Here is a 14,595-nt window from a genome sequence, read left to right as displayed (position 1 = left end):
TCCCTGTTCGTGTTGTTATACCCTCCGACAACACACCGACGAAAGTGAGAAAATGGCGGATTGCTGCCCGTTGTGACGTCATCGCTCCGAGAGCGAATAATAGAAAGGCGTTTAATTCGCCAAAATTCACCCATTTAGAGTTCGGAAATCGGTTAAAAAAATATATGGTCTTTTTTCTGCAACATCAAGGTATATATTGACGCTTACATAGGTCTGGTGATAATGTTCCCCTTTAAGCTTGGAACATAAAAATGACCAGTTTGTTGACACAATTAAAAAGTCAAGATTGTCACGACGTGTCTCTTGTGCATTGCATCAAAGTGACTGGAACAGAGTATCACCTGTCGATGTGGAGAGAAGAATGTGGGTGGCTTATGTTCAATATGCAGCAGTGGGGATAGAAGCAGAGGACGGGTCGTTTCAGTCTCACTTGATGGCAGTCCGTCTGGGGTGACGTCATCACCGCATTCCTTCACTGCTTTCTTATTGTCCTATAGACATGAGAAGATTTAACCAGTGGTAGAAGAAGGAAAACATTTCAGTGCAAGGAATAACACAGATTTAAAAATACGGTATACCTGCCATTGAATTAATGGCCAAGAGATACTGAGCAGTCAAGAAAGTCTATGGTCAGAGAGATAGTACAGGTACCTCCTTGTCACGCAAGTTCAAGTCGAGGTATGGAGCATGTTCTTTTCCAATCTTCACTTGACAGCCGTTCAGGGGGCCCACACGCCGCCTCTTGCTGGGTGTAGGTGACGTTACTGGAGTGTGGTTCTCTTTTCTTTCTTCCTGGTTGTTCACGTCTAAGATAAGAAAAAGCCTCAATCAAAAACGCATGTTAGAAAATTGCTTAAACCTTTTAAAAGGGTAAAAGCAGCATGAGAGGGTAATGGTCAATATTTTTCTTTTATAATGCATTAGTTGCAAAGAGAGAGGTAAGCAGTTTATCAATTAGAAGGGTAGATTAACATATTATAGAAACATAATTTTCTTTGAACTCTTCAAAATAAAAACACCCCATAATTAGTACATTACATTAAAACTGATGGAGTTTCATCTGCAATAATTTAAAGAGGTCAAATGCTGCTCATTTCATTTCTCTGTAAAATGGTATCGATCCCAGTGGAGCGCTACCATTTATCTTAATAAAATACTCAATAAAGCTCAGGTTGTACACAGGGTAAAACTGCATTTCTCCCCACAGGAAAAAAAACACTTTCTGGCAAGTTCTCATACTGCGTATGGACTTCCTGAAGTGATGTGAGGAATGAAAAAAGAAAACATGTGATGTTCTCGTACGCAACAGATTTAAGAGTGTCTTAAAAATGAAACCAGGGTAATTTAAAACACACACAAACCTCATAACATTTTTACATCATGCAGACGAAAATAAAGCTGAAAAAAAGATGTACACATCCCGGGTAAAGAAAGGTGTCCAAGCAGTAAAATGCAGTTCAGCATGATACAACGCATAGTAACACTTGTCTAATTGTATTTGTTAGAATAATTATGTATATATTATCACACAAATTTTATGCTTAAGGCCCTAGGGAAATTAACTGTTAACTGAAAATCGCAAGAAGAAGTTATTGGGGATAAGAAGATTCTGGGGAAGTTATGTGATAAACAGGAGGGAAATGTTAGAACAATTATGCATATATTATCACACAACTTTTATGCTTAAGGGCCGTTGCTATAATTATTGTCAATTGTGCTGAAGTGGTATTTTTCTTTGTCTGTGCAAAGCTGGCAATCCAAAAGATTGCAAGTCAGTCTGGTATCAGTGTTGTGTCCAGAAACGGCCTGCTGACTGCCAAGGCCGAACACCGCCGTGACGCAGACAGAGAAGACACAAGGCGATATCACCAGCGCCAACACATTTGCATTTTTGTATAATCATATATTGTGTCTAACTGGAGTTATCGAGATTACCCCCTTCCCTCAGCGACAGCTTCAGTGATGTAAACAGGGACCTCCCAAATAAATAGAGGAAGCACGCGGGCTGGACTTTTAGAACGTAGTTTGGATCTGTAACTAGAGTACAGCCCAAAAAACGTGTCTCCTCCATTGAAATTTAACTCAGTCTCTGCATGATTCCTTGCTTCTCCTCTGTTTAATAGATGTCATCAGTGTTTGAACCTGACGGTATTCAAATAGGATTTTGTTTTATTGGATAGATGGACATGAAAGTAGAGACCAATAAATATAAATTATGCAAAAAATTATTATTCTTTTTCTAACCACAGTCTGCCATTTAACATGATTTCTGAAGAAGGGTGGAGGAGTGTAAAAGAAAAAGCAAACAGATCCAGATCTTGTGGTAGGCGGGCCAAGTGTTTGATAGATAATGGGTCACACTTTAGTATGAGGAACATATTCACCATTTATTAGTTGCTTATTAAAGTAACAAAGACTTAATTTAGAGTTATTTGGACACTAGGGGAACATATAAGGGTTAGGGTTACTAATAAGCAATAACTCTGAGGTCATTGAGGGAAGACTCTTAGTTAATGGCTTACTGGTTGTATAATAAGGCCATGCAGAATAATGCATTAATAAGTACTTAATAATGACTAATTAAGAGCCAATATGTTACTAATTTCCATGTTAATAAGCAACTAATTAATGGTGAGTATGTGTTCCCCATACTAAAGTTTTACCAGATAATGTACTAACGACCAAATACTTCACATTAATATAAAGAAAAGTTGTGGCCATTATGCCTACAGGATGTAAAAAAAATAGCCCCTGACTGCAGTTTATAAAGTTCTAGTAAAGACGGTCTACAAGATTTTCCCAATTGATCCAGAAGATCATTTGCGAGGTCAGAGGTTACGGACGTTAAATGAGAGGGCCTTGCATCTCACTTTATTTCAAATTCCTCCCAAACGTGTTTAATGTAGGTTTGGTTTTCAAATTCTTCCCCAATGAATGGATCGAAGAAAAAACACAATGGATGCCTTCTGGGAAGGAGAAGTAAGCTGGTTAGTTTTTTGTTTGTTTGGTAGTTCGAGGATGACGCAACCAAAGAAACGTTACAGTAGGAATTGATATATACAGCCTATTATTTGCGCACTATTGACAAGTGATGTACCGCTGCCGAAACCAGATATTGACAAAACGCACGCCATTGTCTGGAGTGTTGTCGGCATGTCTGCAATATTGACGTAATTTTAATATATCCCAGATATACCTGCGGACAGCCATCTACAAAATGTGCCAATATTGAGAGGACATAGGCAGCTTTTAAGCAGAGAAAGTCCAACGGGAAAAACAGCGCAAAGCCAGTGCGACGTCATGCTCGCCTCCTTCATTGGGGACATCGAGGGACCGAATAAAGAGTCTCTAAACACGCGTACATTTTAAAATAACACCAGAAGAAAATGCTAGATTTGTTGCTAGTTTTTATTCTAAAAAGTCATTAAAAGTCTCTAAACCAGTGTTTTTCAACCTTTTTTGAGCCAAGGCACATTTTTTTTGCGTTGAAAAAATGCGAAGGCACACCACCAGCAGAAATCATTAAAAAATGAAACTCAGTTGACGGTAAAAAGTCGTCGTAATTGTTGGATATGACTTTAAACCATAACCAAGCATGCATCAATATAGCTCTTGTCTCAAAGTAGGTGTACTGTCACCACCTGTCACATCACACCCTGACTTATTTTGACTTTTTTGCGGTTTTCTTGTGTGCAGTGTTTTAGTTCTTGTCTTGCGCTCCTATTTTGGTGGCTATTTCTCTTTTTTTGCTGTTTTCCTGTAACAGTTTCATGTCTTCCTTTGAGCGATATTTCCCGCATCTACTTTGTTTTAGCAATCAAGAATATTTCCGTTGTTTTTATCCTTCTTAGTGGGGACATTGTTGATTGTCATGTCATGTTCGGATGTACATTGTGGACGCCGTCTTTGCTCCACAGTAAGTCTTTGCTGTCGTCCAGCATTCTGTTTTTGTTTATTTTGTAGCCAGTTCAGTTTTAGTTTTGTTCTGCATAGCCTTCCCTAACTTTCACGTGGTCGGGGGGGGGGCGTGGTTAAGATATATATATATATATATATATATATATATATATATATATATATATATATATATATATATATATATATATATATATATACACACACACCGGTATATATAAGAAATACTTGACTTTCAGTGAATTCTAGCTATATATATATATATATATATATATATATATATATATATATATATATATATATATAAATAAATACTTAAATTTCAGTGTTCATTTACAAACTACAACCCACAAACACTTTAGAGTTAGGCTCCACCATCAGAATGTGTACTTAAACTTATAAAGATCACATGGATATTATTCAGTGAGTTGATTCACCAAAACTAACCTGTTATACAGGAGGAAAAAGCACACAGGACATTTCAATTGTTCACAGACTGGTCGCGCTCATCAGAATGACAAGACACTTCCGGTCTGCAGGTGATAGCATTCAATTGGGAAGAAACACCCTACTGCCCCCTACTGACCAATGTGAATACTGATAAATGTGTAATGACAGCTCCAAAAACGAATTCAAAACCACAAAATAAAATAAATAAATCAACACAAAAATGTGACAAATTATGGGTGGGTCACATATGCATGTACAGTAGATGGCAGTATTGTCCTGTTTAAAAGTGTCACAACATTGCTGTTTACGGCAGACGAACTGCTTTACGGTATACACTGTTGTTGTGTGTTGTCAACACGTCACTCAGGTCCGCCTGAATTTCGGGAGTTTTTCGGGAGAAAATTTGTCCCGGGAGGTTTTCGGGAGAGGTGCTGAATTTCGGGAGTCTCCCGGAAAATCCGGGAGGGTTGGCAAGTATGGTCTAGGGGAAACCCTGATATTCTTAGTTTACATTTCCATACTGATATAAAAATGACCACTGCAGAGGACACTGCCTTCCATAGTGTAAAAGTTAAAAAACGCCAAAGCGTTTTACACTTTTTATGTGGATGTTTACGTTGTCACTTTAAAGACATCAACTGTAAGTTTTTCTTTTTAATATTCGCTTGAAACAGCAGGTGTTCCTGCACAATTATTTGCACTTAAAAACACATGTTTGTAGTAAAAAACATGATGCTTTCAGAGTTAGTCTTGTGTTGTTTTTGTGTGGGGCTCAAGACATACGGAACTTCTACTGAAGGACCCCTGTTAAACTTTTAATCTTGTAGCAACGTCGCAGACTCACCAGACAGATTATCTCTTGTCATGACGCATCCTCCAGTGCTGTCATTCTGCCTTGGCATTGGATCACAGGCTTCACTCGCCTCCAAATTCAACAGATTCTGGAAGGAAGCCATTTTCTGCGTCAGGGTGGATGCTATCCGGGGAAGGTAGGGGCTGCCTCTGACATGCTGGGAGTTCAGATGACATAAAATACAAGTTGACTAGAATGAAGCAAATCAAATAAATCATCCATGTAAAATGAAAGCTCTGACTTATAAGCAAGCGTCACTCATAGATCCTTAAAGAATGCAAAGAACTTCAACCCTTGTGTAGTGTTCATATTGTTGTTACTCAGCCAGCGTTTGTGGGTCTGATGGACCCGTTGCATTTTGTGGCTTTTAAAGGGGAACATTATCACAATTTCAGAAGGATTAAAACCATTAAAAATCAGTTCCCAGTGGCTTATTATATTTTTCGAAGTTTTTTTCAAAATTTTACCCATCACGCAATATCCCTAAAAAAAGCTTCAAAGTGCCTGATTTTAACCATCGTTATAAACACCCGTCCATTTTCCTGTGACGTCACATAGTGAAGCCAAAACAAACAAACATGGCGGAAAGAACTGCAAGCTATAGCGACATTAGCTCGGATTCAGACTCGGATTTCAGCGGCTTAAGCGATTCAACAGATTACGAATGTATTGAAACGGATGGTTGTAGTGTGGAGGCAGGTAGCGAAAACGAAATTGAAGAAGAAACTGAAGCTATTGAGCCATATCGGTTTGAACCGTATGCAAGCGAAAACGACGAAAACGACACGACAGCCAGCGACACGGGAGAAAGGGAGGACGAATTTGGCGATCGCCTTCTAACCAACGATTGGTATGTGTTTGTTTGGCATTAAAGGAAACTAACAACTATGAACTAGGTTTACAGCATATGAAATACATTTGGCAACAACATGCACTTTGAGAGTGCAGACAGCCCAATTTTCATCAATTAATATATTCTGTAGACATACCCTCATCCGCGCTCTTTTCCTGAAAGCTGATCTGTCCAGTTTTGGAGTTGATGTCAGCAGGCCAGGGAAGCTAGGGTCGATATTCTTCTCTTGCCAAGACATCCAGGGGGTTTAGCTCGCTCGTCTGCGGGAACAAACTGCCGCCATTGCTTGCCGTGCTACCGAGGTCCTTTGTCCCTGAATTGCTCACACACTCCGGCAGATTCAATGGGGGTCTGGCGGCAGATTTCTTTGACTTTATCGTTGGAAATGCATCTATTTGAGTGTCGCAGGATATCCACACATTCTTGCCATCTCTGTCGTAGCATAGCTTTCGTCGGTAAAGTGTGCGGAACAAACGTCCAATTTCTTGCCACTTTCGCATCTGTGCAACTTGAATCCGTCCCTGTTGGTGTTGTTACACCCTCCGACAACACACCGACGAGGCATGATGTCTCCAAGGTACGGAAAACAGTCGAAAAAACGGAAAATAACAGCGCTGATTTGACTCGGTGTTTGAGAAAATGGCGGATTGCTTCCCGATGTGACGCCACGTTGTGACGTCATCGCTCCGAGAGCGAATATTAGAAAGGCGTTTAATTCGCCAAAATTCACCCATTTAGAGTTCGGAAATCGGTTAAAAAAATATATGGTCTTTTTTCTGCAACATCAAGGTATATATTGACGCTTACATAGGTCTGGTGATAATGTTCCCCTTTAATGCCTCACAATCAAAGACTTTTATGTTAAAATGTAACAGCTGTTTATTGGGATAAGGAAAACATCTGTTCAGTATTTTAACATAAAAGTGTTTGATTGTGAGGCATTAAAAGCCACAAAATGCAACGGGTCCATCAGACCCACAAACGCTGGCTGAGTAACAACAATATGAACGTTGCATTCTTCTTTTGTGTTTCTGCACCTGCGGTTCCCACACAAGGTTGCAACATTGTTTGTCAACACTGCCTGCTCTCATTTTCTCGCACATTTGACCCTCTGGTGTTTTGTGTACATACACTCTGTCCTCCTCCTGTCTAGGCCTGCTGTGTGTGTGTGTGTGCGTGTGTGTGTGTGTGTGTGTGGTACACAGAACATCATTTTCCACACTTCTATTATTCCCGGGTCCAGTCGACCCGAACATCTTATATGTAATAGACATGTGTAGGGGGGGGTGTATGGTGTGTGGTCATTAAATATGTATTCTGATATATGTTCTTCACAGAAAATGAGCCAAAGTCAGTGAGCCTCAGTTTGAAAAATTACCGTATTTTTCGGACTATAAGTCGCAGTTTTTTTAATAGTGTGGCCGGGGGTGCGACTTATACTCAGGAGCGACTTATGTGTGAAATTATTAACACATTACCGTGAATTATCAAATAATATTATTTATCTCATTCACGTAAGAGACTTGACGTATAAGATTTCATGGGATTTAGCGATTAGGAGTGACAGATTGTTTGGTAAATGTATAGCATGTTCTATATGTTATAGTTATTTGAATGACTCTTACCATAATATGTTACGTTAACATACCAGGCACGTTCTCAGTTGGTTATTTATGCCTCATATAACGTACACTTATTCAGCCTCTTGTTCACTATACTTTATTTATTTTAAATTGCCTATCAAATGTCTATTTTTGGTGTTGGCTTTTATCAAATTTCCTCCAAAAATGCGACTTATATATGTTTTTTTCCTTCTTTATTATGCATTTTCGGCAGGTGCGACTTATACTTCGGTGCAATTTATACTCCAAAAAATACGGTAATTAATTGTATTATTTTTCTTTTAATAAAAAATGAAAACGGGCCCCACAGACCCGAACACCTGTTTGCAGCATTTACACAGATACCTGAACGACGCCAACTTTTCAATGTATTTTACACAGTATATCCCGCCCTCTTACGGCTTCTCGTGCATAACGCATTACATTTAGGTGTTGTTAGCTGATGAGAACGATTTGGATAGCTGGCGTTAGCTGTCATTGCATGAACAATCATTTAATATTAGGGGTGTAACGGTACGTGTATTTGTATTCAACCGTTTCGGTACGGGGGTTCCGGTTCGGTTCGGAGGTGTACCGAACGAGTTTCCACACGGACATAATAAGTAGCGTAACGTTGTGTAAATAATGCACACCGAGGCACAACACACGGCATGTTAGCAGCTAACGGGCTACGATAGACTGACCATACGTCCTCTTTTCACCGGACATGTCCTCTTTTGCGGAGCTGTCAGGGCGGAGTTTCTTAAATGCCTCAAATGTCCGGCATTTTGAGTTAGGGTTGCGTGTGTTTTCAATGTACGTTCAGGGTTAAGAAGGGGTTAAAAACAAAACAAATTGTGCGCAGCAGCATTCGTGAGGGAGGGGCAGAGACAGAGAGAGAGAGAGAGTTATGATAAACGCGCATGCTTCGCTAGGTTCTGCTTTTTATCCATAGATTTATCAGATTTAATTTTTTATTATCTATAGCAGCGGTGTCAAAAGTGTGCCCCGGAGGCCGTTTGCGGTCCACAGCTAATGTTTTAAAGGCTCACGGCACCTTCTAAAAATACTATTAAAATAAACAAAAACATAACAAAAGTGAAATAAAAAAGCTTAAAGGTTAAATGTAATTTAGAAAAAGTCACAATGTTGACTAATAAAACAAAGCTGTTTTTTTTCTTTCAAACTGTCATTGCTCAAAACATAATATTGAATCAAAATCAATGTTATTATGAATTATTGACCTATCCAAGGTTCCCATTACTTCACATCAAATATTCCACTAAGAAAAATATTTTTGGTGGAAGATTTTGCAAATTTGGTAATTAAATAACACAAAAATGTATATTTTGTTGTTTTCTTACTGTACCGAAAATGAACCGAACCGTGACCTCTAAACCGAGGTATGTACCGAACCGAAATTTTTGTGTACAGTTACACCCCTATTTAATTTTTTTTTTTTTAACGCATTCTAAATACATACCTGCCAACTTTTGAAATCAGAAAAACCTAGTAGCCAGGGCCCAGGGGCCGCAGGCCCCGGTAGGTCCAGGACAAAGTCCTGGTGGGGGGTTCAGGTTCGCCCCCCGACGCAAAATGATTATTAGCATTCAGACAGGTTAAAATGTTGCTAAAACCATCACTTTTCTATCAGTCACAGTGACTTTTCAAAACAAAAATATTACAGCAAAAATCATATGGGTTGATTGACATGTTTATTCTGTAAGCTAACTTCAATAGTTTGAAATTCTTTAGACAGTTAATGCCAGTTATCCTGTCAACCTTTCACAAGACTTCAATTTGTTAATTGAAAGTATAAACAGTATAAACACTTTTTACAGTAAACAAATGGTAAAACAGTACTAAACAATTCCATTAAAACAAAAATTGGTGTCATTATTAACTTTCTGTCCAAGCTTGTATAATCTACTGCCTTGTTCAATTGTAAAAAATATTCTGTGCCCAAAATTCACATTTCTATCACAATTATCATACTGTAAACATGGTAAGCTAACTTCATTAAAATTAATAGTCCTGTCAATAGCATGGAATTACAATTCAAATGTAGTTTGTTTGTAAGCCTTTCAAAATAATTCAAAATATGAAAAATTAATGAAAATTAATTTAAGCCATCAGACACTTGAAAAGTGGCACATCACATCTCTAATGTAATCATTTGAACTTTTCAACAGAAATAGCACTGCAAAAATATTAAGGACATACTTCTGTATTTTGGTAGTTATGCTGTCAACATTTAACAAGATTTCTTCAACTTGGACTTGAAAGCATAAATAGTATAAACACTTTTAACAGTATAACAGTACTAAACAATTCCAATAGATAACATTGGTGTCATTACCTTTTTGTGGCTAAAATCCGAAAAACGTTGAAAGTTTTCCACTTGTATCGCTAGCAACGGCATTAGACTTGTTTTTTTGTCCCAACGTGGTCTTTTACATCGCTAATTCCTCCGTGTCCGATCGAAAAATCTTGTCTGCACAAGGTGCAATTTGTGTAGTTTTCACCCTTTTTGGAACAGATAATTATTCCCGGATAGGCTTTTGAATATTCTTCACGGAATGACTGCAGTTTTCTTTTCGGTTTAAGACTCGTTTGCGATTTTTCTCCAGCTGATTCCATGATCGTTCGCTCGTTCGGAAACAATGGGCAACTGGTGCCTCGTGCTTGGCAGCGGTGCTATAAATAGCCTTGCGCATGGCATTCGGAATGGCTCGATAGGAAGTTATGGGAAGCAGTGTCGATTGTCATTGTTGTTACGCGATTTCGTGAATAAAACTTAAAAAAAATTTTTTTTTTTTAATTAATGAAAAACCGTATTTTTTATCACTGCAACCGTAACCCGGAATAGGTTGATGAAAACCATACTAATTACGGGAAAACCGGAGTAGTTGGCAGGTATGTAAATATTATAAGGGTTTTTTTGTTGTGGCAGTCGATTTGTGAGTGGAACGTTATTAAAATATAATTCATAGCATCAATCAAAACCAGAACGTCTTCATAACACGTGACAACGAAAATATTTATTTGCAGTGACTGCTTCTCACCTGTGGAGTCCGAAGTTTTGGTGAATCCTTCATTCTCTGCTGGCCAATGAATCGAATGAGAGAATTTGTTTCTGGGGAGCCCCTCGCACCAACGCTGGACCTTCTTCTTGCCTTTAATTGTGCCAAACGAGACTTTTCTGGTGGAGGAGGCAAAAACAGTGGTCATACACGAATGAGTCTTTTTTTTTTTTTTTTTTTTAAAAGCACATACACCTGTGCCACAATGCTCACCTGTGTGTCGTGATGAGGTTGGGGTGAAACTTTGGACAGAAATACCAAACTGTGACGGTGTATGAAAATTAAGAGGGGCTGGACTATTCCTTAAAACAGGAGCAGAGTCATCTTGGGAAGGCTGCAACATTTTCTCCTTCTGGTCTGTCTCCTTGATATGTTGAGTGGCCATCTTCATAAAGCAATATGTGGGTTAATGTCAACACAGGATGATAAACACTTAACATAATTAACTCAGAATATACAGTCGTGGTCAAAAGTCGAAAGAACATAATGTCATGGCTGTCTTGAGTTTCCAATCATTTCTACAACTCTTATTTTTTTGATTGGAGCACATACTTGTTGGTCACAAAAAACATTCATGAAGTTTGGTTCTTTTATGAATTTATTATGGGTCTACTGAAAATGTGCTGGGTCAAAAGTATACATACAGCAATGTTAATATTTGCTTACATGTCCCTTGGCAAGTTTCACTACAATAAGGCACTTTTGGTAGCCATCCACAAGCTTCTGCTTGAATTTTTGACCACTCCTCTTGACAAAATTGGTGCAGTTCAGCTAAATGTGTTGGTTTTCTGACATGGACTTGTTTCTTCAGCATTGTCCACAAGTTTAAGTCAGTTCTTTGGGAAGGCCATTCTAAAACCTTCATTGTAGCCTGATTTAGCCATTTCTTTACCACTATTTACGTGTGTTTGGGGTCATTGTCCTGTTGGAGCACCAAACTGCGCCCAAGACCCAACCTCCGGGTTGATGATTTTAGCTTGTCCTGAAGAATTTGGAGGTAATCCTCCTTTTTCATTGTCCCATTAACTCTCTGTAAAGCACCAGTTCCATTGGCAGCAAATCAGGCCCAGAGCATAATACTACCACCACCATGCTTGACAGTAGGAATGGTGTTCCTGGGATTAAAGGCCTCACCTTTTCTCCTCCAAACATATTGCTGGGTATTGTGGCCAAACAGCTCAATTTTTGTTTCATCTGACCACAGAACTTTCCCCCAGAAGGTCTTATCTTTGTCCATGTGATGTCAGATGAAACAAAAATTGAGCTGTTTGGCCACAATACCCAGCAATATGTTTGGAGGAGAAAAGGTGAGGCTTTTAATCCCAGGAACACCAGACCTACCGTCAAGCATGGTGGTGGTAGTATTATGCTCTAGGCCTGTGTTGCTGCCAACGGAACTGGTGCTTTACAGCAGGGGTGTAAAACTCAAATACAGAGTGGGCCAAAATTTAAAACTGAACAAAGCCGCAAGCCAAGGTTGAACAAATAAACCTTTTAATAGGGACCCAAACAAGTTTTGTATTGAATATTGAACAAGCAAGGCGTATATAACTTTATAGTGACATGCAAATTCGAGTTTCAAATAATAATAATAATAATTCAAAAATATCAATGGCATATTAAATAAAATGTAAATAAAAATTGAATGCCTCTTTTCTATTTGCAGCCTTCTGAGGTGAATATCAAAATAAACTTTTTCCACAGGCTAATAAATTTGAAAAAAAAAAATTTATGAATCAAACATTCAAGCCTTGAAGTAGCAAGAGAAAGTGCATGAATAAAACGTTAATTATTGCTCAGTTTGCTACACTGATTTGCTTTAACACTGAATATGGAACAAGCAACGCTTAAATAACTTAATAGTGCAAAATCAACTTTCAAACGAAAATACATCAATGGTATATTAAATAAAAAATGTAATGCCTCTTTTCTATTTGAAGCCTTCTGAGGTAAATATCAACATTAACTTTTTCCACAGGCTAATACATTTGAAAATAAAATAACAATGAATAAATCAACCATTCAGGACTTTAAACTGCTCAGTTTGCAACACACTGATCTAATCTGATGTGCCCAAGCCAGACACCTGGCATCTTTTCTGGGATGCTAGTTCATTAATGTCGGGGCTCAGGTGGGCGGGGTTTGGTGGTAGCGGTGGGTGTATATTAGAGATGCGCGGATAGGCAATTATTTCATCCGCAACCGCATCAGAAAGTCGTCAACCATCCGCAATCCACCCGATCTAACACTTTATCAGAACCGCATCCGCCCGCACCCGCCCGTTGTTATATATCTAATATAGACGATGCAAGGCATTAGTGAGGTTATAAAGCTTTTGCCTGTTAAAGAAAGGAGACTGATCCAATGCAGCACAGACATTCGCGTGCCACGCTGTCACGACCCAGACGCACACCAGTGCGCAATCATATGGGAGCCGCGCTGAGCGCACCTCCAAGCGCGTCTCGCTGCCGGCGACGGCCGGGTATGGGCCCGACGCTCCAGCGCCATCCATTTTCAGGGCTAGTTGATTCGGCAGGTGGGTTGTTACACACTCCTTAGCGGGTTCCAACTTCCATGGCCACCGTTCTGCTGTCTATATCAACCAGGGTGAGCCCTACCCCTTTCGTGAGCGCACTGCGCGCGGAGTGACCCCTGTTACGCGCCCCCGGCAACAGGGGTGGCGGGCAGGTAAGCTGCGCGGGCGGAGCGCGCGGAGTGACCCCTGTTACGAGCCCCCGGCCACGGGGGTGGCGGGCAGGTAAGCTGCTTACCTGCTGCGCGTGACGCCGGCCGCGGCGAAGGCGGACGAGGCGGGGTGTCGGTGCGGTGGGCGCGGTGGTGACCCTGGACGTGCGTCGGGCCCTTCTCGCGGATCGCCTCAGCTACGGCTCCCGGTGGGGCCCTCTCGGGGGAAGGGGCCTCGGTCCCGGACCCCGGCGAGGCGTCCCTTCTCCGCTCCGTAAAAGTGTCCATCTCTTTTTTTTTTCTTCTGTTGTGGCATATGCAGCAGGTGCCTGCTCGTTTTTCGTATGTGGGTAACAACATTTAACTATGTATATATATTTCCCAATTGGTTTAACTGCCACCCGCCTGAATCTATTTAAAATCTTTTTTTTTTTTTTTATTTCAACCGCCCGACCCGACCCGCGGATAAAATCTAATTTTTTTTAATTTCATCCGCCCGATCCGCGGATAATCCGCGGACTCCGCGGTTGTGCCCGCAAACCGCGCATCTCTAGTGTATATTGTAGCGTCCCGGAATAGTTAATGCTGCAAGCGGTTCTGGGTATTTGTTCTGTTGTGTTTATGTTGTGTTACGGTGCGGATGTTCTCCCGAAATGTGTTTGACATTCTTGTTTGGTGTGGGTTCACAGTGTGGCGCATATTTGTAACAGTGTTAAAATTGTTTATGCGGCCACCCTCAGTGTGACCTGTATGGCTATTGATCAAGTATGAATGGCATTCACTTATGTGTGTGTGTAGAGGCCGCATATATCATGTGACAGGGGCCGGCACGCTGTTTGTATGGAGGAAAAGCAGACGTGACGACAGGTTGTAGAGGACGCTAAAGGCAGTGCCTTTAAGGCACGCCCCCAATATTGTTGTCCGGGTGGAAATCGGGAGAAATTCGGGAGAATGGTTGCCCCGGGAGATTTTCGAGAGGGGCACTGAAAATCGGGAGGGTTGGCAAGTATTAGAGATGCGCGGTTTGCGGGCACAACCGCGGAGTCCGCGGATTATCCGCGGATCGGGCGGATGAAATTAAAAAAAATTAGATTTTAAATAGATTCAGGCGGGTGGCAGTTAAACCAATTCGGAAATATATATACATAGTTAAAT

At 40.3% G+C, this 14,595-nt stretch overlaps 1 protein-coding gene across 1 annotated transcript in view; it reads right to left on the bottom strand.

Moving 5' to 3' along the window:
- The window catches only part of LOC133623020 (cell division cycle-associated protein 2-like), a 45,660-nt gene that overhangs the window by 29,032 nt on the left and 2,033 nt on the right, over positions 1-14,595 (bottom strand). Inside the window, exons 2-6 of the mRNA XM_061985926.2 lie at positions 10,969-11,140; positions 10,738-10,874; positions 5,210-5,375; positions 652-806; positions 342-491 (exon numbers count right to left, since the gene is read on the bottom strand). Of these exons, the coding sequence (XP_061841910.1) occupies positions 342-491; positions 652-806; positions 5,210-5,375; positions 10,738-10,874; positions 10,969-11,140 (780 nt within the window). The remainder of the gene's footprint in view (positions 1-341; positions 492-651; positions 807-5,209; positions 5,376-10,737; positions 10,875-10,968; positions 11,141-14,595) is intronic.

This window comes from Nerophis lumbriciformis, linkage group LG12 (genome assembly GCF_033978685.3).
Source record: "Nerophis lumbriciformis linkage group LG12, RoL_Nlum_v2.1, whole genome shotgun sequence".
Taxonomy (NCBI): Eukaryota; Metazoa; Chordata; class Actinopteri; order Syngnathiformes; family Syngnathidae; genus Nerophis; species Nerophis lumbriciformis.
Note: the sequence above shows the minus strand (reverse complement) of the source record. Positions and strands in the feature narration are given on the sequence as shown.